Genomic DNA, 26,217 nt, shown 5'->3' on the forward strand with positions numbered 1-26,217 from the left:
TACAGGGAGCTTAGAAAACTGCCTTTATTCTATTAGTCGTTGGAAAAATGAAAATACAGAAAGAGTTTAGTTGGCTGCAGAACAGCAAGAAGTTCACAGGTCAGGAGTCTGATCACTACATGGTAACCAAACTTACACAAAAAGTTTGTTGTTGTTGTTGTTGTTTGTTGTTTTTTTGCTTTTGTTTTGAAACTGGGTCCAGCAATGAACTTAAGGCAACTGAACAGTTCAGAAGCTTTGAGTGTGAGCGGGCTGTCTTTTCTCATCCTTACGGCACATCATGGAAAAACTTCCTGGGTGTGCAGACCACTCAAATAATTCAAATGGGTCAGACACTTACAAATGAACAGGGGAAGAGGATCAGCTGCTTTCCATCGGACTTTATTTTCAAATACAGTTTCTTAAAAAACCCAGAACACCTTAACGCAGAGGTTACAAGTAACAGTATTAGGAAATCCAATTATACAAAAAATACTACATCTAAGCTGGGGTAAATAGATTTATTTTTGGTAACATACATTTAAACTGGCACTAATTACACAGTAACTAAAAGGTAACTAACATGAAACCACAGAACCCTCACTTTTCCTTAGCTGAATGGGACTTGGTCATTTCAGAGTGATCACATTTTCAAACTAATGTTTTACACCACTGAGCCATGAAAATCAGATCTTCCTAAATGTGATAGCACTGAAGCTACACTTGATTCCACATACAGCTATGTAACTGTTGTACTCAATTAGAATAGGACGTTAGTTATAAAGTAGTTACAGAGCAATCCTCTGTTGACAGCTTTTTCTCTTTCTAGAGAGAACAAACAAGATAGAGAATTGTCTTCAATTAGCGCCTGGCATATCCTGTGAGTGCAGAAAAGGTTTGTTAGAGGAATGTTGAGGTTAACCTTGGGTGCACAGATGAATTTGATGCAGATTGTTATAAAAATCATGGTTGGCTTCTAAATACTGGTAGCAAGATGACTCGATTTTTAAATCTCTTAAGTAAATTATAGATAATGAAAAAGGCCAGTAATCATACACTAAGATTAATAAACAGCACTTCAAAATTACTCAAGTGCAGGGTGCTGCTTTGGCCATCTTCCTCCGGCCACACTTTATAAGAGAAGGCACCCAGACTTTTTCTTGCCACGCCGGGCTTGCAAAGCAGCTCTAGTGGCCATTTCAAAAACCTCCCTCACACCGTCTTTGGTCTTTGCCGAACACTCCATATACCCAAATGCACCAATGCGGTTTGCCATATCTCTTCCTTCTTCGGGTTTGACAGGCTCCTGCAACAGCACAAAAGCCACAGGTGAGAGCGATCCAAAGCCACAGCAACGCACACCAGTCTTCCCCCTCCCACCCAGCTTCCCAACCAAGGCAAAGGAATTTCTGGATTAAATGCATGTAATTAATTGGTTAGTTAATAATTAATTGCTCCCTTGAGAGTGATCTTGTAAATAATAACAGCAGGTTTAAAATGAAATTTGCTTATTCTCTCCAGGTGCAGCACGCACTGGATTACATGGACAGGACGCAGATTTGCGTGCTGCGCCAAAGCTTGAGGGCACGGTTGGTTTTCTAACGCCTCTGAGCTTGAAGGTTGCAAGACTCTCTGAAACTTGAGCAAATTGTTTATTTCTGAGGAAACATTTATGCAACTCTTTGCCACAATTGTAACAAAAGCCTATGAAAAAAATCCCAAAACTAATGCCTCAAGTCCTTGTTTAAAAACAAATATTATGCAACAGGAAAAATAATTCCAGGACAGAGCAGAGTATTTGCAGTTTCATACCCAAGCAGGGGGTTTCAAACACAATTGGAAAATGAAACCTAGTGATAGGCTCAGGAACAAGCTGCAGCACCTGTGGTTATTACCTCAAAACATTCACCTATTAAATGGTTTCATTTCATATCCTGAATATACAGAATAAAGAACAACGCAAGTGTGCGTGCACTTGATGTGTTGATGGCTGTTACTGGATTCCTTTCTACCCCAAGGATCTGGCTCTCCTGCATGGAGAGCAGCTGACTGCTAGTAACCCCATAAAGCCATTTTCATTGTTGAAAGTGCCTTTTTCTAAAAATTACATCTCCAAATATGAAAAAAGAAAGTTGATTAAAGGTAACATATACTTTCTGGTTTCTGTCACGGGTAAGTGTTCATTATGTAGCTTGTAGGAAGCTGGCAGCTGCAGCAACTCATTTAATGCTCTACAATCACTACACACTTTGTTCATTTATTGTGCGACTACCAGAAAGGAACCTGCCTGCTTCATTTTGGCCAGCTCTCGTCTTGTGTGCTCGTCATTCCTCAGGTCCTTCTTGTTTCCTACCAAGATGATAGGCACATTGGGGCAGAAATGCTTCACCTCCGGGGTCCACTTCTCTGGGATGTTTTCTGGAAAAAAAATCAATAATTGTGACTGTACCAAAACCCACTTCTGGGGAGAGTTTTATTTTAAAGCTTTTCCCTGCTGTCTGAGTGGTTTTAACCAGCTAATCCACACCGATGCCTTTTTTCTAATTTTAATTAGAAAGCAAATAGACCTGTTCTGGTATTACCAAAAAAGTCAAGCCTGCCTATGGTGATTTTAAGGCTGAAGGACGCCTAAACTCTTGGCTTCTCTACATCTCTCAGTAGCTACTTGACTAGGGTCAGCATAAGAACAGTATGCGGAATTCTGAAGTAGAGCGTTACAGAATATTTGGCCTCGAGAAACATTTTATTTCTCTCTGGAAACTGAAGATGGGCACAACCCTGAAGCGTAACCCTGAAGCGCAAGTTTTTACATCACTTCTCCCTTATAAAAAGCAACATCCAACAACTACTCCGAACTCTCCTATTAACTGCAGTGGAAATGCTCTTCTACACACTAATTACAGATGCACAGAAACAAAGACTTTGTGTAAGCCTCTTGCAGATTTGCCATTTCCCCTATCTGCAGCAAATGAATCCACGCTTGTACACAAGAAAATTTTTAGCTTCTAAAATTAATTCCCTAGATGAATTAATTCCCTTTTAATGAAGCTGCACATGGAAGACTTGAGGGCTTTTGAAAGCAAAACCTTGATAAATTCTATATAGCAGGAAGTGCTGAAGAGACCAAAACATTTGGCTTTGCCTTCAGCAGCTCTCAAGACACCTGAGATTCAGCAGTGGATGTACCTGCAGGCTACATTACCGCTTTTCTTCACAAAATTCCATTCTGCTTTTGAAGAGACATTAGCTGGCATTGTTTTCTTACTTGAAACAACAACTTAGGCAAGCATTTTGAAGCCAGTTTTTGCACTAGTCAAAACAGCAGTTCTGTGGCTGCGTCTGGAGCGCTCGGGCATTCAGCACCCTGGTACTGGGGAGCAGGCAGGGAGTAAAAAATAGCCAAACCCAGACTTAATTAAGCCCTTGTCTCCAGGGTTCAGTGACCCATCTGGTTCCGGGGCTGCGGAGCTGCCAGGGGGAGCAGCACGGTGAGCCCGGCTCAAAGCTGCGACATGGCTGTGAACAGCCAGGACGGCCGCACCGCCACCGGCTGAGCCTCACGCTGTTCCGCAGAGACGCGAAGGCAATGACGGGTGTCTCTAAACACAGGATCAGGTGGAAGCGATGAAGACAGAGATCAGGATTTCCCAGATGTCAAGCTGGCACTGTTTTTCCTAGAAAGACTTCCACATCCAATGGCCCATTCAGTGGCTGCTGCCCTTCGCAGGCAAGGTGGGCAATGAGACTGAGCAGCTATTGATCATTATCCCAGCCAGACTAACGCCACAATATTCTTAGGGAATATTTTGTTTGCTCACTTATGCAAGCCTTCTGTGAATTGCACCAGGAATGGTATTTTTCAACTGTTGCAGCTGCATTCGGGACTAATAATTCCATTAATTGCATTTCTGTGCTCCCTGGATCCTTTTTGTCTCATTTTTGTTTCTTCCTAAGACACAACTCTGGGAGGCAGGGTTTATTCATAAGATAGATCAGAGGTATGGTAAAAAAGCCTCTCTAAAGACAAAGAAGTGACCGTGACCACCCTGGCAGTAGAAAACTCCAAAGGATTCGGTGGTTTAATACATTTCAGAGAGAATTGGTATCCCATCTATGAGCACCAGTTAAAATAATTTGACACCTGTCATTAACAAAGCAGAAGGGTCTCTCACTCTTCCTGGCTGCCAATGCAATGGATGTAACATCGACCAGTTACAAAAAAGTACCAGCCAGTCACTGTACAGAAACTGTTGTTAGGGTACAGCTGGCCATGCACACATACAGAATTGATGTGCCTAAAGATCTACCTTAATATTATCTCCATATGAATGAGAAACCTCACAAAATCCACTAGTGAACAAATCCCACCAGTGAGAAGTAGACACAGGAATTTTTACAGAAATTCACTTGTTTGGAAGTGCTACCACAAGGTATTTGTTCAGGATACTACATGGGATGGATGGAGTAATCGTCATTTTAAAGGGACAGAAATCAAAGTTCCAGAGATGCTGAGTCTTAGAAATAAGAGTATATCTATCTATCTCCGGTTCCTTGCTTTCTTCAAAAACGTCTTTGTAAGACCAAATACATTGATATCTATGCAACTGATTTATAAATCAATCAGTGAAGATTTTGGTCTTGGAGTCCACACAGAAGAAGTAGCCATCTAATGTACAGAGTTTTGAAACGCATGGTTTTGGAGCTCAGAAACCATAAATAAGGCAACTCTTATTCTATTTTCTCTGTCATAAGCAGATGTCAGTCACTGGAAAGCAGACTAGGAGTGTCTAAATCTCCAGCCTCTGATTTCCAGCAGTGAGACAGCCACCCCCCTTGAGTGCAAACCCTGTCAGCGTGGTTCTAGCTCATGTTCCCCACCCACCAGACACAGAGCAACAAACCCCAGGCCATTTGGGATTAATAGCTCAGAGTGTTTCAAGCTGATTTATCTTGAATAAAAGGAAGGGGTGAGGGTGGTGAAAGGGATGAAAAAACTAGTGAAAGTGAGCTTTCCCTTTTACATAGAAAGGAAGTTATTCTGTTTTCCTGCATATAGTGCAGTCTTGAGTGTACAAGAACCTGCAGTTTCCAAGGAGGCATTAAAAAACCCCCAAAAGTAAAACAAAATCCAGCCTTGGGTGGGCCATGGCACTCAGTGCACACCTGATGTACTTGCAGGGCTCCCAGACACAGCAGAGCGCAGCCAGAGCCTTCTGGCTTGGGGTGTGAATTTTGAAACTCAGAATGCTGGCAGCCATTACAGCACCCAAAAATATATTTTACAGCACAATTTCAAATGATAATACAGCAACACATAATTACAATTCAGTTAACGCTCTGCTTACCTAAACTATCAGGGCTATCAATTGAAAAACACATAAGTATAACATCAGTATCTGGATAAGAAAGCGGTCTAAGTCGATCGTAGTCTTCTTGTCCTGCTGTATCCCACAAAGCCAACTCAACCTGCAGAAGAAAGATCAAGGCAGTTAGCCAGATCACCAGGGAAGTTGTGAAGCTAGTAACCCAAGAGAAGTGGGTAAAATATTTCAGTCAACAGCACTCAAAAGGAGGAGACTACAGAACAAACCACTTTGACAGGAAAACTATCAGAAACTTTACGTGCTCTAACTGAAAAAAACCCCCAATTTATTGCACCTTATGAGGCTTTTATTTATACCCATGGCCAGTGTCAGTTCTCTGAAAGGACATAAAAACTACCAGCAGAAAAGCAAGACAGAAAAATCAAAGGGAACTGGCTCCAAAGGGCTGGGAATTTCTCTGATAAGCATTCAAGAAATGCCCGTTTTCAGTGAAAATGGACTCTAAGTATATGGTTTTTAGGATTATGCATGTTTTCAACTGGTTTACATCTGGAACCTGTAGTGATTAAGAAATGTCAAGATTGTACTTACTTGTGCACAAGTTCATTGAAACTCCATCACAGCAGAAATTTACACTTGCAATTTGCTTTGAAACAAACCTGATGTGTGTAAAGCAGCTTCTTACTGAGAACTGAGTAAAGCAGCTAATGTTCTCAATATTTCTACTTCGAGTGGAGCTAGGGGAGAACACCCTAGTAGGATTGTTTAGAACTGTAGAAGGAATAGCCAATGTTTAAACTAGGAAATACTAAAACTATAATCAAGCTCCTAAGGTATATTCTTGCTTGAGGTTCTCTGATGCATCTGCCTTTGCAACAGCATGGGTTCCTTCTTAAGCTCTTATGTTCAAAAATTTCAGGGAAAAAAGTCAACAGCAGCTCAGATAAAGACAGGCAGGCAGAACTGGAACCCAGATGTGAATGTGCGATGCAACTGTCTGGTTATATTGCAAAGGTACAAAACCTTAGCTCCATGCATATTAAAAAAAATTATGTATTTCGGTGAGAAATACTTCTCAGAGTTGCTTCTGCATTCTCATTTGCAAATGCGAATTCTGTAGCAAATGTTCATACTTTGTACAGAGATGTCTGGGCATTGAAATCAGCTCCTGTGCCTCTATCTAAAAAACTGCATCTTGTACCATCACCGTTTTGTCTTCACGAGGCTTCTGAACATTTCTGGCAATGCTGTTCTGGGATGACAGAGGGAAATGGCTGTCAAACAGAACAGTCTGAAGCACTGCTCTCCTATCAACTTTTGTAACCAAGTCTTCAGAAGACAAAGTGCTTAGATAAGGTATGTCATCTAGTTACAAAAAAATGCACCTTTTATTTCCACAACAGAAAATGCATTGCTCAAGCTGCTCATATAATTTTCATTTAGATGCCAGCTGCATGTAGCTGATAGGGCACAACTCTGTTCAACCCATTTAGAGATGCAGAGATTTAGGCAGAAGGGAATGATAAGTTTGACTAGATAATAAGAGAGGGAAATTGATACCATGCATATTTTAAACAATAGTCCTTAGAGTCTAAGATACAATATAGAAATTGCAGAAACTATCACCTGGGGGGAAAATATGTTCCACTGTTAATCTAAAAGCCTTTTTTTTTTTTTTAACCCATTCATATAAGGGAGACAAAAGATCTTTTTAGACTCAAACAGCATGAACTACCATGACTAAACCCACAAATAACCCATGCCTGTAACAGTAGAAAATAAAATTTAACATAAAGCTCAAAACCAGCTCAAAAAGTTTTTGTTCAAATCAGGATCAAAACTGAACAGTTTCAATCAATCTGCTGTTGCATCTGAACTAGAACTGACTGAAAGATGTTCTGGCTGCAACTGAACCAGCGCGAAGGCACATGTCGCAGCAAGGGGTGAGGCAGCAAGCTCAAATAGCTGAGTTTTCAAGGCACGAGTTTTCTGCTTTCTGTGCTCCCAAAGTATCCCAAAAAGTGACAATTTCTACACGTCACCTATTACGTTGTGTGACATAAATGCAGAAGGCAATCCATCCAGTGTTCAGAGAACAGCCTGCCGAAAACCGCCCCTTGGAGCAGGGGTCCAGCGTGCTCGCTGGTTTGACAAACAAAAGGAGGTGGGGTCACACAGATTGAAAACTGATTTGCAAAATATTTTTAACTAAAATGAGATATTTTAATGATTTACTGAAGTATAAACTATGAATAAAGCTCAGGGAGCTGTGGGCATGCTTGGCTGCTTTAGCATTTCAACGTGTGTAAGGTTAGAAATAGGATGTTAAACAGACACTGGATATGAGCAGGTCCTAGCAAGGCTAATATTTCTTCCGCAGGAAAATGCTTAATACTTAGAAATATATTTACAACATAAGCACTAAGCATGTGTACTAATCACTTAGTGAAGAAGCGTAGAGATCTCCATGCTACTCTGAATAAATGCAAATTCATTTTGACTGTTACAGAAATGTACACATACCTGCTTTCCATCCACTTCAATATCTGCTACATAATTTTCAAAGACGGTGGGAACATACACTTCAGGGAACTGGTCTTTGCTAAATACAATCAGCAGACAGGTCTTTCCACAGGCACCATCACCCACTATAACCAGTTTTTTTCGAATGGCTGCCATAGCTGAAAAACAAAACAATGACTTATTAATTCTTCCACTGCAGCTTTTAACTGAGATGCTAATAATTAACAGCCACTAAGTTTCCAGTTAATAAGAACTTTTAAATTGAGCCTACATGTCCATTAGAGGCACAGACAGGTATTTGGAATCACACAAGTTGAAATTCCCATTCTTTTTGAGAAAAACATTTTCCAGAACTTGTCAACACACCACTGAGCTACTGTGTACAAAAAAAACAGAAAGGAGAGGAGCCCAGCCTGGTTTGGCATTTCCTTATGCATTCTAAAGGTTCAGATGGGAATGCCTAGAGACTGCGAGTGAGCAAGCAGCGCTGCCCTAGAGCACCTTCTGAAAAGTGTCTTTCAGGTAATCAAATACGAGATGTTTCAGTTCAAGGGTAGTAATGTTTTCCTGTCATGCTGAATTGTCTTAAAGACAAAGTGTCATAAGCTGAGGAGCTGCTGCCTCATCAGAGCACCCATGGAAGGAACTCAAGGCAACCAGCCTGTTCCTCGGATCACGGCCACCACACTGCGAAGGGTTTTGGAAGTACGCACCCCGCTTTCCTGGACATTGCTGTTATCAGGTTATTTTGCCTGCTATCAGCTTACAGTAAGCAAAGGGGGACAGAGAGGGAGATACCACCCTGATGCTCCACAGACCTGTGCTGTTCAACATATTGATTTGTACCAGGACTATACAAATTCATGGCTTGCTCACATGCAGCTTTGACCTCAAAAAGATGTTACAAAAGCTTGAAAAGGTTTAATAAAAGCCTAGAGTCAGGGTGGGATTGAACAAGATGATTGCGTTGGATTTATTTTGCAAATTTCTACAAAGTCACAAGTGAACCCAAATAGTATATATAGAGATTGATTCTTCATCAACGCTTCCCACAAATGATGTGAGGTGGGGGATACAAAGACAGTAGAAAATGATTCAAGTAAATGAGGTTCAAGGCAAGGAGCCTTAGGAACAAGAGGATGTTGTGGACACAATACATTTATACAGGCCTAAAGGAGACTGGGCAAGTACATGGAAGAAGCTGCCTGCGTGAATTAAAGAATGCAGAAACCACACCTGCCTTAGGAAATCCCCACAGTAAAAGCACTTTGAGGCTGTGAGAGTACTCTGGAAAGCACTACAAATGCGCCTGCTCTCTTATTTCTTTTCCCTGGGCATTTACTTGCAGCCATTGCAGGAACGAGCCAGAGATTTAGGGAGGGATCTGGTTGCAAGGACTGGAATGAGGACAGACCCGTAACTACTTTCTTCTCTATAACACGAAGGCGTTTCCAGGGGAAGCTGCTTAGTCATCCCATGGAGCTTCCTGGAAATGGAGAAAATAGCAACGCCACCATAATACCTCCCATTGCATGACCAAAACAGCACAGGGGGAGCACCCTTGTGAGTTAACTCTTTCCATGACAATCCCAGTACAAAGCTCTGTGAGGACGACTAGGGCTGCTGACAAGGCAAGGGCAAAAGGGTTCAAAGAAGCACAGAAGAGAATTAAAAGACATTGCAAAAATGTTTTCTCCTTTCCACCTCTTTTCTTGTCTAAGTAAAAAGGCAAAGCTAACCATCTAAAAGCAATCTTTAGCACTATTAGGTGGTGAAGCAGCAGTGGGTGTTACAGAGGTTCTGTACTTCTGCTCCAGGTGCAGACAGAGAAGGACCATTTCAGTACATCAAGCAGGAAGGGCTCAAGGGTCCACAGAGGTTTGTCAGACACAACTGCTCAAGTAATCCAAATCTATCTCTAAAATGAGCTTCTTTCACCTTGTAAATATATATGTTCACACATTAAAGTTATTTACATTAGGGACTGGGGGTTATTTTTACATCTGTGGAAGGTTTAAAATGATCCAAGTTTTAAAAAGGTTTTCTTTCATTCATTTTAGATGGTTTTGAAGAGTTACTAGCACTGGTAATATTTGATATTTGCAGAACTGAAAGTCATCTGTCCTCTGTACCAAGTCAAGATCAACTACTTACAAGTTCTATCTACTGTCAGCTTTGTCTAATCTACCCTTAAAACCTGTACTGCTGAGTCCTACAAAATCTGTGAAACCATCTACTCCTGTGCTCCACAATATTTACTATGAGAAAATAACCCCCAACATGTATCCTCAACCTTCTTTGATGCAATGTAAGCCCACTACTGTTTATCCTGTTTGTCATAGGCATAGGAGAAGAGATTACTCCCTTTTCCTAGTGCTGTTGGCCTAGTGCCTTAATTTAGTCTTCAGGCCAAACAATTCCAGTTTGCTTAAGCCTTCTCTGTAAATCATATTTCCTAGACTTTCCTGTTGTTCCCTGCTGGACACAGTCCAATTGGCACAAATTTACCAAAGCATGGAGCCCAAAAGCTGAATCCAGTATTTCACCTAGAGGTTTACCCACATTAATTAGAGCTGAAGGATTATTTTATTGATCTTCCAGGATATACTATTGCCCAAACACCATACTGGAAGTGTCCACCTTTCTCCCCCATACCTTCCCAGAAGACAACATTGTTGATAATTCCACTTTTAATTCATGGCAACTCCCAGGTCTTTTCATTAGGACTGCTACACAGTAAGTTGCTCTCTATTCACAGAGCTGAATGTTCTGCTGTCATGGTTTTCTCTCGTCTCTGAATTCTTTTCTACCTCCAAGTTCTAGTGCTGTCCTGCAGAGCTTAATCTCAGCCCTTCTCAGGTGCCAGCTTAATAATCACGATTTCCAGGTAATTATCTAGTTCATTGACGAAAGCCCACTGGAGACAATGCAGGTGGATGAGGGAAAGGGATAACGTGTCCTTCCTCAGGATCCTCCCTCCTCTCCCTCCTGTCCTGAGCACGTGTGTGACCTGCAATAGTACCCAGGGAAGGTGACCCTTCTGGTATCACCTATGGATAACTGTCTTTTTCTGTGGATTATCAGATCAACTCTGTCTTTACCTTCCTCCAAATACTTCTGTCACTCTAGATTTTTTTTTATGTGTTCCTTGTCCATTAGATCTCGTTTTATGCTTTGGCTTCTACATACCTATGCCTAAAGTCTACAAGACAATTGCAATTCTGTAAAAAAAAAATAAATCATAATTTGAAGTAATGATTTCTAGAAATCTTTCCCTAAAAACAACAAACACCCCCTCCAACACCAAAACACAAAACCAAAATAAACAAAAAAACCCTCCAAACAAACCAACACAACATTCCCCCAAGCCCCCAAAACCCAACAGCTTGAAAATTATATATCTAAAAAATTATTTCAGGAGTTTTACCTGATCTCAATATCCCTTTGCTAAGAAAAGTCTCCTTGCCTGAACCCTTCCTGAGCTCTGTTGACGTTTTCTGGCCCCCCTGTGGCAGAGTGCTCTGTGATCGGTGCCCATCAGCTGCCTGTGCTCAGCCGCCTCCTACTCGCTGCTCAGCACCCACCCCGAGACTCCTCTGCTCAGTCTTTTACGTGCAGGATGGTCACCAGGACATCTCAAACCTGCTGAACGGTCCCTTCTGTCCAGTACATTGAACATCTAAGTAATTCAACTTCCCTCATCACCAACTTCTAGAGCCTCCTGCCAAGATGCTCACAGAAAGCCCCAGCCACCTTATCTTTTCTTGGTGACCTATGGCACTCTCATCTGTTTTTACTTTAGTTTCACCTTCCAGAGCATTACCACTGAATAATTCCCTCTGCATAATGTCGTTGGAGCAAATATGTTGTATACAATTCATTTCAGGATGCAAAGATCACCACTGCTATCCTTGGAACTTTCACTTGTCTCCAAAGCCCTAGGAGCTACTTTTGCTTTGCTCACCTCAGGCATTTCCCTGGGCATGTAGCACAGGCCAACGTTCCTTTGTTTATGGACCTCAACAGATTTTTAGAAACAGCTCAGATTATAAATGCTGGGTAGACAGAGGTGCCTCAGGATGCCAGGTCTGATCACAGGACAGACCCCCCCAACAACCTGAGAAGTCACCAAACATCACAGCCACTTGTTTCTTCCTGGACATTAGTGATTATGAACTCTATGGTTTTGTGGTACTTGAAGTTTCTTCTCTGCTGGTGAGTTTGAACCCTTACTTGCTGCCAGAACAATACATTTCAGTTCTGTTCAACATGTGGATGTTCAAGGGTGGAATGCTGTTGCTGGGCTTTCCTCTTACAACAGACTCATCTTGTCCATAGTGCTGGAGGCCTCTGTGCGTACAGAAATCATTCTAGTGGTGCTACAATGTCCCAAACCCCCATCTGTGGTCTTCCAATTTTAGCAGATATCTGGCCACAGCAACAGCCTCCTGTAATCCATGCATTAGCATATCTACGATAATAAATTCCTAATTTAGAGGATTCAGTGTACAGATCAGCATCTTTTATCAAATTATTTTTAGATAAAATAAAAACATTCCTATCCAGTGGGGAGCTGTAAGTGATTGTCAGGTCTGGCAAATACTCAGACGTACAGTACTCACTCTGCATGCAAGTCGGTATTTGCTGCAGTACAGCCTGTCACTAGTAAGTATGCGTCTACATTCAGAGGTTAAAAAAATGCCAAACTATATGAACTACCTAAGAGGATATTACAAATAGACCAAATACAAGGCACTACTGCCTCACTGTAACTGAACATAAGTATTACACATTTATCCTTTTATGCGACGCATAGAGTAGGGAGAGATCGATAAATCCAGAAAGCTGCTGGAACAGCATCACTGACGATGCACACAGAACACTGAGCAAGAAATATTCTATCCCAATTAGTGCAGCAGAACGGCTGCAGTGATCTTCTAGGGCAGGGCTGTCAAACGCATTTTTACCAGCGCCACATCAGCCTCGCCATTGCCTTCAAAGGGCCAAATGTCATTTTAGGACTGTACATGGACATTCGCTGGTCTAGAGGAATCTGTGCTGTCTTCTGCAGCAAGATGACAGATCTGCAGTTTTTCCTACTCTTAAACGAACCACTCCTCCCACCTTTGCATTTACAGGTTTCTTAAAATCAGCTAGTCTGCTAGATTCAAAGTGGAAACTCTCACAACATGAGTCAAGTGACTCATGGAAGAGATTAAATTATGACATTTCCTCAACCTAGGCCAGGGCCTTTCATGGTTATTACAAGAGCTTTAGACATCGTTTACTCAATCCCAATAACATCACAGGAGGTTACAACACAAGGAGCTCCTGTTTGCTGAGAGTTGCCACACTAATATCCTTGTTACACGAGGCTGCTATTTCTAAGTGCAGTGACGCTCCAAGACTCACGCAGCATAAAGCCTTGCTTGTTAAGGGAATCTATCGAATACTCCAGAAGAATGATAAATAGAGAAAACATTTTTTTTTTCCACGTTTTAAATGTATTCCCCCCAAATATTGTTTACTGCAATGGAATTTCCCTCTTCTTTTTAGCATGCTACATATTTTTCCAAATAACATTTCCAGTGCCTCCTCTCCTGCAAATCCCAAGGCCACACAGCACGAGTGAGGACTAAGGACACACTGTTGACATTCTGAAGTTGGATAAGCTGGTAATAAACATGCCAGGTTTGCCTGTATCACTCTGGATCTCATCTTGGAGAAAGTGATAAAGTGAGAGAAACAGCCCTTTACCATCACATAGGCATCCAAACTAGACTTAATGTCAATTACCAGTCAACTACTAGGAAATTTCTGTTGCCTGCTATGCCATACCAGCAGATCCCTTGTATAATGCACAGTTTTGTCCAAAAAGATCCGGATGATTGCATATGTCAGCAAGAACTCAGAAAAAACAGTTCAGCAGGGCCATTAACGATGTTTCTGATGCTGAAGGGGAAACATCTTTTAAATTCTCTCCCACCTAATCTTCCTGAAGTCCTTCAAACCAAAATGTTGGCGAGGGTTTTGAAACCTTGTAGAGGCTGCTTTGCTGCTGCCCCATCCGCACTCGGTGCTCACAGGGTTTGCAGCTGAGCGCTCCCAGCCTGGTTCTCTTCTCAACCGCTGCACTTCCCCTGCCCTGGGCCAGCGGGAGGAACCAGAGCAAGGCTGAGGGACCAGAAGATGAAGCTTTTCAAGTGTCCCCCATCCCGACCAGTCAAGCCCTGCCCTCTACCTACCACAAGGGAGAACTGCCTCTGCACCAGGATCTGTATTTATTCTTAAAATATGCTCACTTCTGTTCAAGTTTGAGTGGGATGAGGAACGAGTTTCCCCAAGGATTCCAGTGATGAAGAAGACATGGATGAACAGGCTTTCCCCACAGTTTTCTTCTGGTTGTTTAGCAAAGTCTGGCATAAAAACTGAGAACCACCAAAACAGTTTGGAGCAGAAAGCAGATCAGCCCAAAAACAAATAGCTCTGCTTTTAGGGCAGCTGCATACAGATAGTGAGGAAACTGGGACTGAATGCTGAGCATTTGGGTGGGAGAAAGGGTCCAAAGACCATGAGCAGGGAATGGGGAGGGTGCAGGTGAAGAGGCCAGGAGGAGGACAACAAAAGGACAAAACTGCTCCAATCCACCCTCCTCTAGTGCAGAATCCAGGGTTCCCACATCTCCCAGCTGCTTATTTGCCAACAGGAGGTGAATGTCTCAAAACCTTCTCCTCCGTGGAAGTACCAATGGAAAATGTCAGCAACCATATATTCTGTACTTTTTTTCCCCTCCATTACACTTTTCATTAGTGAAAGTATGTACAAATGTCAGAAATTTTGCAGTTTCCTGTTGAAATGCTATCCATGCTACTTTAAATCAGCTCCTTTGAGCATACATAATCCCATATGTGCTACTTTTTTTTCCCACCTAACCCACACAGGATGGGCTATGCTCTTAAATAGCAACAGTTGTGAAGTAAAGGAAACTATGACCCTAATTCACCTCTTGCAGAAGTTGCAAAATGGGTAGCAAACAGCCATGGGACTCCAGTAAGAAAAAAAAAAAGAAGGGCAGGGAGGAGATCCAATCACATGAAGGAATTAGATACATCCTATGCTTCTGTTATAGGTTCCTAAAAAGTCCTGGAAGAACTACACACACCAAACCATGCAGCAAGTGACCACTTATTTATTGTCCTTATTTCTAAAGGCATCCAGAATAGAACCCACCTGTACAGCTGCACTGCAAGTAAAGACAGATGAACTCCATGCCCAGAGTGATCATACTCACTTGGTACCATATACAACTTGAAACCGAGTTGGGCTACAAATACAGCTCAATTACAAGCCAATGGGATACAAACACTAAAAACATTAATGCAGTCACTACTATAAAGGAGACAGTAAACACAGCTTATTTCAACAATTAACATTTCCTTAATTCTGTGCAAATCTGCCTGTGGACACATGCATTCATAAACTGATAAGCCATATTATATACAGCATTGCTAACAAGGCCTTTGGGAAATAACTATATTTATATTCCTTACAGCATCCAGCACATAAAGCAGTTTGACACTACTGCAGAATAGACCTATTTCCAACTATGGTTCTATGCGGGAGCAGTTGCTAAGAAAAATATATCTGATGGGGTTTGGTGTTTTTTGGTTTTTTTTTTTTGAGGGTTACCATATGAAATTTAACACTTGAAAAAAGTTCCAAAACTGGCAAAGCACAGGGCACGCTACTGACATTGCATATTAAATGTAATCCATGGCGAAACAGAAATTATCTATTGTAAGACTGAAGTACAACTGAAAAAATAACACAGAAAGTCGGCGTAGTATCCAACAGGATTAAAATACTGGACACAGGTCCTTCAGGAAGGTCCTCGGACAGGGCGAGCAGAGCATTCAGCTTTCTGCCAGCAGCTTATTCAGACTGTGTGTTAACCAAGCGCCAGCCCAGCAAGTTTTACTAGTTCGCAAAAACTGCTTTGCACGCATAGCCGTGCATTTCCAGAGCCAGTTTTAAATTGGGAGCACTACAACCATGTTACAACCATGGCCAGTAAACCTCATCAGGTGTCAGCTAACTCCACAAATAACCAGCTCAAGCCTCTTTGTACCACATCACCAGAACCGGGAGCAGAGTCAGCTTAACTGCATTAGGTCTTAACAACATTGGTTCAGTGCCAGCCCCGGTGAACCCTTAATGACCGATGAATTTTATACAGTCATAAAGAGTTATCCAGAGGTACAACATTGGTGTGTAATAGGCATAGGCATACAATGCATTTCAGTTCGCACACAGTCTGTGATTTATACTGCCTCTATGATGGCTGCGAGGGGGCAGGTGATACCTCATCCAGCATAAAGCTGGCCAAATGCAAAATTTTTGAGGAAACCTGAATCAGCAGCCAGTACTGGATCCGTGTTGTGTGTCATGTGGACACAGAACGTCTAATGTGAGATATCATGTGAAGCCTCAAAGCTGGATTCATCCTATCAAATTACAGCCTTTGCCCTTGCTCTCCTCTTCAGGATAGATCTTGTATGACAACATACAATTTATCTGACTCTCAAAGAAAATTCCTTTTGATTCTGATAAATTTTCTTGATTCTAACCAGCAGAGGAAAGAGCAAAAGGTTTTGCTTTGCGCATTCTCGCTGTACAGCCCACCTGCCCATGCTTTGCAGGAATAACACCTCAGCACCATCAGACTCTCCCAGGAACACACAAACTATCTTCCGTTCTAACGCCCAAGCTGTGAGCTGTGCAGCCCTCTACACCCAGCACTATGTCCTGCAAGCAGCTCCAGCACAGACACCAACCAGGGAACCCACTTGTTCCTGCAGCTAAACTTATATTTCCTACATATAAAGACCCCCAGACCACCCTTCACTACACGCCTACACACATATAAAAATAGGTATATAGGGTTGGGACTTTGGTCTCTCCACCTCAGCACCTGGCATTCAGGACCAGCTTGAGAGTGGATTCCTACAGAAAAACAGCAGAAAAAAGGAACGAGAAGCTTCCCCCTCTGTGCCCTCCAGTCTCCAACCATTTCAGCTCAGGATATTCTTGGGTCAGATGTGGTGCCCATGAATTTGGTAACCTCAAACAGATTTCTCTTCCATGAGCTTGCCCAGACTCCCTTTGAACCCATGTAAACTTCCAGCACTCACAATATCCTGTTGGAGGGAGTTCCCACAGCCTAATTACACATTGTGTATAAAGCCACTTCCTTCAAATTCAGGATTGTCCCTGTAAGTTTCTTTTACTGCCTCCTAATCCCAAAATGAGAGAACAAAATGAGAGTGAACAATTTATGTCTCTCACCCTCTTTCTGCTGCTCACATAACAGACCTTCCAGACTGAAGCATCCTACCACAGAGTTGCAGTGTTTTTTGGTGGTGGTGTTTGGTTTTGTTTTGTTTTTTTTTTTTTTTAAATACCTTTACACTTTCAACAGTAGCGACTGCCTGATCTGTCAGCTGGCTGCTCCTAGCATAAGGAGTAATAAAGCCATAGAGGTGTCACAGTGCTGCAGCCAGAAGGGACCTTGGAAGCCCAGCAGCACAGCACCACATACAGCCCGTCCCCCAAGGGCAGCCCAGAGATGCCCCTGTTTTGACAAAGGTGTGCTGTTAGACCCACTCAGCCCATATCAGAGAACCACACCCTGAGCTGTGTTTCAAGTGCAAACAAGCAGCAGCTGGGCCATTCCCCATACACCTTTCACTCTTTGCACTGACTCAAGCAGGGACTATCTTGACTTTAATAGGTCATAACAGAGAATCCCCTACTGTGCTTCTTGCTCCAGCAGTCAGTTATATTTTCTGCATTACTGATGGGGCTTTATTTATCCCTTTCTCGTTTATTTGGCCTCCTCATGCTGATATTTTGTGTTTCTTCCAGGTGATTGGTAAGAAATACAGCCCAAGACCTAACTCCTTCATGTTCTCGCTAGACACAGATGCACTGCAGCCTCCACTTGCCTTTTAAAGCTGTCCTCTTTCTACTAAATTTAATATGAACCATATTGATTTTCTATTGCCTTAGTTTCTCACTGAAAATGACATGCAATTACTGCCAAGTGACAGCTGAAGGCTAAGATGAACACCTGTCCTTAAGAACCAAACTGAAACAATTAACACTAATTGTTTCTATTTCCCCCAGTCCAGGTTGAGTGACATTGCCTTAATTCTTTCCTGAACGCTTTGCTACTTATTCCATTATTGTACCTGGGATTGATACCTTAGTCTGATGGGATTATAATCATTAAGGTTGTCCTACTTCTCTTTATTATTACTGCACATTAGCATTCTTTCAGACTCGTTAAACTGCTGCAGTACGTAAAGAACTTCCTGGAAAAAGAAAAATTATATAGAACCCCTCCATTCTCAGGCCAGAGGTCTTCAGAGCTGAGTTATATGTGTATCAAAACAGAGGTGTCAATTACCAAGCCTGGCCAGATTAGGCCTGCAACACCATTCAACCTTTCTATTACTTTTTTTTTTTTCCAATTTAATGAGATAATCAAAATACCTGATTACAGAAAAGTTCCCTGTGTAGAGATAAATAACTTGTGCAAGATAGGAAACCAGAGAAAAAGAAATGCTCAGCTCTCACATAAGATCACCAGTGGAACCTGCACAGCTTGACATACATAAATGACCCAAAAAAGCGAGGACAAATACAATACAATACAATAAAATTTACTGGTGATGCCAAGATGTTCAGGTAATAAAGGCAAGGGTTTACTGTGATAAATTTCAGAACCTTAACAGGCTTTGTGGCTAAGCAATAAAATTTGAAATAGATAAATGTGCAGTGATATACAAGGTAAAAACCAGATTCAACTTCTGATATGAAATGATGGACTGGCAGCTGATCACTGCTACTCAAGGGCAATATTTTAGGGTTATATAGTTAATTCTTTCGAAATACAAGCTCAACACTCTGAAGAGCTATTAAAAAATAATAATTTAAAAAAAAAAAAAATCACACCTCACACTAAAAATTCCAGTATTAAGAATTAGGAAAAATGAACAAATCAGGAATCGTTAAGCTACATCATTTGACTCTTGTGTGCAGTTGTGATCCTCCCCATGTCAAAAGGCTACAAAGGAACTGGAAATGACTCAGAGCAACACAGATGATTAAACTATAGCACAGCGTCCATATGAAGAACAACTATGGCAGAACTGGAAAAAGGACAATCCGGAACAGACAAAACCAAGGAAGAAAACAACTACAGACCCTTCTCTAAGATCCTAAGCAGCGGTGAGAAAAGCTGGGGCCTGAGTGTTCAGTCGGTAAAACAAGGACAAGGGCACAGGGGATGAGCCAGGTTCATGGCAGGGCACACAGCAAGGCTTCACTGTTTCTGACACATTTCAACTCTTCAGGCTCATCATTTCTTTGTCATAAGTTTCTCTTTGAGTTCCCTTTTTCTCCCAGTTACTCTTCATGCTTTTGACTTTGTGTTTTAGATTTCTACTTCCAGTTTTTACTTTTCTTCCATTTCATCTGTAGGGCTTACTTGCATTGTTTTTTTAAGTGCAAACAAAACAGATGCCTCCATTTCCTTTCCAAGTCAGGTTATTCAGTTTGCTTTCAACATTTGATTGGGGAAAAAAAAAATCACAAAAGTAGGTTCCTGAAATGTTTTTGTTTTTTTTTTTTTTAAGCCTGTTTATGCCAAAATTGCTAGAAACTAAAACAGTAATATGTGCAAGCAAAACTCTCTGTCTTAACATTGTCATAATGCATCCTGTCTTGCAAACTCCAAACTTAGCAAGGTCCTCCTGGTCTACTACAAGTTTTCTTTGTTCTCAGCTACCTGCAAAGTTCACCCCTATGCTGTTCACCTCCCTTTTTCTATACAATTAGTAAATTAATACCATTTCAGAACCCAGGAAAGAAGTCTAATTACAGCACTTCTCCCCTGCCTTACTCTACCATGACAAGTCCCTCTTCAAGGCTGAAGGCAAAGCTGGGACTATGGGGTCAGAAAGCTTTATTTTGTCCCCAGGACCCATGGCTGCCATTGCCATCCTTCCACACGCACTTCACATTCCTGTTACTTTGCCCCTACTGGCTAGATCCTTGTTATCTGTAGGTACGATGACTTACGAGAGCGCTTATCTTATGCAATAACGAGTCCCAAGATTACTTTGAACAAAATGAGATTAGGGCTTAATATTGAGGTAATTATAGTAGATCTGTGGATTTCCACTCCTGTGCAATCTGCAAAACACTTGACATTTGTGACATTATTTCTTGGAATCCTCTCCATCCAGACACCCCCAGCATGTCAAAGAAGATGTGGGGCACCCACGTGCTGAACAAGGCAGGTTCTGCTTGGCTTAGGTCATGGTCTTTAGGCACTCACCAGTGCCCCAGAGCTGGCACCAAAAGCACACATGGACAAGAGAAACTAAACCCAGTTCTTTCTGTACCCAGAGCTGGCGCTTTGACCTGCGTTCCTCCTCTTCTCCCACCACAAGACACCTGTCAAGATTGCGCTGGTTGAGATCGAACACCCATCAAGCCCAGCACCCTGCCTGACACATGCAGGGTTCTCAGATGACAAACACAAAGCAAAAGAAGAAGTAAACTTGCAGGGGTATCAATACATTTGCTTCTTCTTTTGCTCTGTGTTTGTCATCTGAGAACCCTGCAAGTTTTTTTCTCTTTGTGCTCAACAGCCAGTTTGATAGCATTTTCTCCTGTGATTTCACCTATTGGATTCTGAAGTCATGTACACCATTTTCATTCAAACGCAGTCTGCGGTATCTGTACAGACTGCAGGAGAGGCACCACTGGTGTTGATCTAGACCAGACTGGGCTCAGTCATGTCTTTGCCAAAATGGAGGGTTCAAATCTTTTTAAGCATCCCTTGTATGGAATTCATTCCTTACCCCTGATCATTCTTCTCAGCCTTTTCTTTGCTTTTCCAGTTGCACTGTATCTTAAAATCCATCTTCCTTCACACAAACCCATGGCAATCAGCGTGCTAAGAACTGAAAGCCATGATGCTATCCTCTGTTTTCTTCTTTATTCCTTTCCCCAAAGCTCCTCACCTGTGCTCATATGATCACTGTTGAACATTAAATTCACATTTTCACAGAATTATGACAAGCTATTCCTCCTAAGTGGCAATAATTAACTTTTACCCCATCATTGTATAAAAAAAAAACTAAGATACACCCCTCCCGCCCCGTATTTATTTGGGACAAATTTCCTTCAACATTTCACTGCCTGTGATTCGGTCTCAGAAGGCTAAGATGCAATTCTCCCCAGTCAGCCCTTGTCTTTTCTTCCCTTACTACTCAACACCTTTCTCACCAGACCATTTGTGAGTACACTGAACAGCAGAGGTGCAGCACAGATCCCTATTCTTCTCTTGTCCCAAACTTCCCTTTTCTGTGCTTGCCAAGTCATTCAAAAACTTCAGAAGATTTAATCAGCACTGTTTCCTTCGCAAAAGCCATGTTGACTTTCTCCCACCTTAAATTGTTGGTCCATCTGTTTACTTTCCTTTTTTTTTTAAATTTGTTTTTAAGAAGGGCACTGAACTCTGTAATATCCTGCTGAACTGCTGCCTTGCAAGCCATCTTCTACTTCTCTGGCTTCAAGGTATTAAGCAAAAAGTTACACAGCATAATTAATAATTCAGTCATTTCATCCCCGAGCTTCCTTTGGAACACTTCGGCAAGCACCATCTGGCCTTGGCATTTTGCAACTATATTTATCATTTTGCTCTAAAAACTTATTTGCTGACACTTCAAGCAGAGACAGATTGTCCAATGAGTCCTGTTCCCTATAAAGAGAATTTCTGGCATAGGAACCTCTTTGGACTCCTCCACAGTAAACAGGAATGCACATAAGTCATTTAACTTTCTACTGATGGCTTCATCATCAAATATTTCTTTCCCTTCTTCATTGTCTATTGGTCCTCTAGACTCCAACAACCTTCCTGCTTGGAAAAGAATTTTTTTTTGCTATTAGTATGATGCTGCTCAGAGCCTTTCTGGCAGTTCCTTATATTTTTCATTTGACTTGCTAGAGTTCACGTTCCTATTTACTTTTCTGGTCAACTTCATGACTTGAACTTTCTGAAGGCTGTGCTCTTATTTCTAATACTTTCTTTATCCCAAACGACATGCTCATTCTCATCTGTCAACATTCCACAGTATAATTTAAAATCTTCCCAACAACATTTTCAATTTCAAGCACAGAAGCCTAGTTCTGCTGTGGTTTACATGGAACCCAGCCTTTCCAAACAGCTTTTGGACTGAGGTTCAAAAAAACCAGCCAATTCACTTTGTCAGGACCAAGTCAAGATCCTATTGTAAGAGGACCTTCTTATCTCGCACAACTTCAACTGAACAGAGGGTGAAGGTGAAGAACAAAGAGCCTCCAGGTGTAGAATATAAGAAAAAAGAAACATTAGTGAAGAATGCAAACAGAGGTAACTGTTCTTGGAGAGCTGTGAGTTTTTTCAAACTTGTGATGCAGGCAAAGACAACCTTCTTTAAAGCTGTGAGGATGAGGAATGATTTTGTATACATCCACACCTAGTGATCTGCTCCAAATGCGACAGTTCAATCAGTCAGTACACCGTCAGGGGAGACAGAACTATTTATTGTTGCAAAGCACTGCTAATTAACTGAGCAAAGACACTGGATTAAGCCCTTTTTCTGATTAAAAACAACAACAAAACAACAAACAAAAACCCCCAAACTGTCAGAGTTTGAGGAAAAAAAGCCCGTGGACATAGAGCCCAGTTTTGCTTGGTATACTAGTGACTCTCCATCCATTCCTTCTACCAGGGACCTTGGCCATGAAGACCGGTCAGAGGACAGTGAACCTTGTTCTGATTAGTTTAATTAGGTGATTCACTTAGGAAGGACTTGCTGTTAGTTGTGTGTATGCAACAGTGGACAGCAAAGATTGTAACCAAAAGGTTGCTTATGGATATCTTAGTTCTTTTACTGTCTAAAGTGCCCTTCTCAAGTGAAAACATCGTAATAGGAAAAGGACAGAAGAGAGGATGTCCTGACACATCAGAGCTGCTCTACCAACCCCAATTATGCTTTTGCTTACAGATCAGAATGAGGTGAGAACAGAGATCATATCAAGGCTAGAAGGCACCCGGACACCCAACAGTGGTGTAAAATGGCTTAATGCAATGATAACTTAACGAGCATACTGAAGACAGTCTTTGGGGATATTTGTGCTTATTTTTAAGATGATCCCAGAAGTAACAGGCAACTACTGCTTGCTACTCAGCTGCCTAGCTATTTATAACATCCCATGTGGCAGGAGAGGAATCCCACCAATACACAAGCAGCAGAGCATTTTCATGGTGCATCCAGGTGTGCACGTATGCACAGCTGTATCTCTGGGACAGAAGGGGAGCTGCCATCAGGTGCATTTATTTCACGCAGCACTGTTCTGTATTACGGGGTTTCACCCTTATTACTTGTCTACTAGGACAGACTCATCATGAATCAGTTTAAGATTTAAAGGGCATGGTGGCTTGCCTTTATCAACATACTTCCTCACGCTTACTGATTAAACTTTTCCTCCCCATTAGCTGAACTGCATTTGAAGACAAGCTGTAAGAGAACAGAGCAGTACATGAGAGCTTGAAAGGATGTGGAATAACATGGAAGATAGATTAGAATTCAGTGTAAAAGTGTCTGAGTAGAAGCTTGGAAAGAACCTAACGATATCAGAGCAGCAGGAAATAAAATGTTACAGAGAGACTGAATGAGAAGATCCATCGGCTTAGTGAGAAGGTAGTAGTCAAGGTCGGAAATTTCTAGGGCTGAGTGGAGAGCAGAGATGGCATAAGGACAAGCCAACAGAATTTGGGGCAACATTAATACATTGGTGGAAAAAGATGAAGTGTAAAAAGTAGGAAAAACAAGAGTTACGATTTAAAAACTAGTAAAGACAATGATATTTCCAAGCCCCTCCAAACTATCATATTGTTTTTATTTGGAATTTGCTTATCTGAAGAGCCATCACTAGTCCTGCATCCTGGTGGCAGTTAAGATCATTTAGGGTGTTTTTACTGTCAATTCCTGGCTCAGAGAACTCCCCGCCTCTGGCGCTCAGTTGCTGTGGCACTCAGCCAGAGCGTAAGTTTGGTGAACTAGGAGGGATAACATAATAGTTGCTCAGCTTAGCTTTCTGACTAAATTTCTTTTGCCCCTTGTGTGAAGGTGCATTTATGTCTTGAGAAATTATTAAAAAAAAAAAAACCCAAACACATATTCTAGTGTTAAATGATACAAATCGCCCATTAAAATTAATTTATGTCAAGCATTTATGCTGAATATGCTGTAAAGCATTCCAGTGAACTAATTAAAATGAAATAAGGCTAATGGCAACTTTTTTTTTTTTTTTAAAACATGCAACCTTGGTCCAAATCAGAGCCAAAATTAGTCTGTGTATTTGAAACAGAAATGCTAGTGTTGTGTAGCTGGAGATGTGGGTAAGGCCAGAACAGGGCAGAAGGAGGGCACACACAGATGCATTTAAAGAGCCTTCAACAGAAAGGAAAAATTTTCACAAACCATCTTTTCAGGGAGGGAGACACTTTATATTTCCCCACTGAAAAAAAAATCCCCCATAAGGCCATTGGAGAATCTAATAGTTTGAGCCACAAACAACATTTAAGACAAGTAATACTAATTTTTGAGATTTCTGAGACAAAAAGAGAGTTATAAAAGTTTGCTTTTAGAAGATATGCACTGTCTTAAAATCACACAAACAGCAGAACTGTTACCTAGCCTAAGTTCTGGGAGGAAAAAAAGGCAACAAGGAACCTAACATTCCTTAGGGGAGGTCTTAGGATTTAGTTTTCTCCCAATCCTCCATCACATACAGAAAGAGTGTGTGGGAAGGGCTGCTTGTGAAGGGTTCCCTGCCACAAACAGGTAAACTGTATTGGGAGAGAAACAAAAGCTGGATATGAGGCAGCAACTAAAAACAAACAACCCCCCCATTCCAGATACCTCACAGAGACAGACTTAAAGGGATATCAAAGTAGCTACGGCATCATTTCGCTGGGGACAATACTTCACCCCGAGTCTCTCTAATAACTTTAACTCTGTGAATCTCTAAAATGAGTTTTCCAGTGCTATTTTAGAGTCAAACACAACTGACGTGGTCTCAAGGCTCCTCTTGCCCCTGAAGGAACGGGCTTCCTGGCAAAAAAGGTTTAGGTAGCAGATAACTTGAAGTTGGGCAATTTTCAGTCTAAGGTAAGGCTGTTGTGCCACATGAAGCCAAATGAACTACCAGTTCATTTCAACTCCAAACTGTGCTCTTTGCTACACACTTGTCTGTGTGCCCTCGGCCTGCTGAGGCTGCACCCGCTTCGGCTGCCGTAAGAAAAAAAACCCAACAAAACAAAACCAAAAAAACCACCCAAATTAAAAGTTTGTAGTTCTACTCCAAAAGGCTTTTTCTGGCCCAGCTGAAAGTTTAAACGCCACCAAGCCCCGGGAAGCGCTTCCGCAGGAGCTGCCGGATCGGCCCAGCCCGGCCCGGCCCCGCGCAGCCGGCGGGGCACGCGCGGACCCCGCACGCCCCACGCGCGAGGCGCGGCCGAGGCCCCGCTCACCCCCGGCCCCGCGCTCCGGCGTGGCGGCGCCTCCCGCGCGCCGGGGTGACGTCACCACAACAAGCTGCCAGTCAGCCGGGTCACCCCCACCGCCCGGTACCCACTCGTGTCACACCCCACGACGGGGGAGGAGAGCGGGGCAGCACCCCACGGCGGAGCTGACGGGAGCAGGGTCCCCGCCGCGGCCCAGGCGCCGAGGACCGGGCGAGGCGCGGGCGGCTCCAGCAGGGGAGCCCCCGGGGCCGCGCCCCAGCGCACCCGGCCCCCCCGCCTCCCGCTCCCGCCGCCCGGAAAAGGCCCCGTTAGTGGCCCCGGAAACTTGGGGGCTCTCGGAGGGGCGGCCGTGCCGCCACATACGCCCTCCCCTTTTGTGCGCGCGATGCCGCCCGGACGCGGCGGCGAAAGGCCCGTCCCGGCCCGTCCGCCCCCGCTGGCAGGCCGCGGCGCGGGTTCCCGGCGGGGGCGGGCGGGCCCCACCCGGCGGCGGCAGCGATGGTGGCGCCGAAAAAAGGGGGGAGGGGGAGAGCCGGTGAGAAGTGCATTCCCCCAACCCGGGCAGCGGAGAGCCCCTCCCGGTACCTGCGGCCTGCCCTGGGTCTCGCTCCCGCCGCTTCCTGCTCCACAGGCCCGAGCTCGAGCAGCGGCGAACGGAAACGGGCGGGGCGGGGGCGTGCGCGCTCACCGGCCCGGCGCGACGCGGCGCTGCGCTCCCTCAGCCCGGCCCCTCCCGGCCCCGCC

At 42.9% G+C, this 26,217-nt stretch overlaps 1 protein-coding gene across 1 annotated transcript; it reads right to left on the reverse strand.

Moving 5' to 3' along the window:
- On the reverse strand, positions 1-26,217 carry RHOA (ras homolog family member A). The gene is made up of 5 exons (XM_065845512.2): positions 26,059-26,217; positions 7,827-7,984; positions 5,325-5,445; positions 2,267-2,397; positions 1-1,285 (listed from the first exon to the last, which is right to left on the reverse strand). Exons 2-5 carry the CDS (start codon positions 7,980-7,982, stop codon positions 1,112-1,114), a joined length of 582 nt encoding a protein of 193 aa, XP_065701584.1. The 5' UTR covers positions 7,983-7,984; positions 26,059-26,217; the 3' UTR covers positions 1-1,111.

The sequence above is a fragment of the Patagioenas fasciata genome, chromosome 10 (genome assembly GCF_037038585.1).
Source record: "Patagioenas fasciata isolate bPatFas1 chromosome 10, bPatFas1.hap1, whole genome shotgun sequence".
Taxonomy (NCBI): domain Eukaryota; kingdom Metazoa; phylum Chordata; class Aves; order Columbiformes; family Columbidae; genus Patagioenas; species Patagioenas fasciata.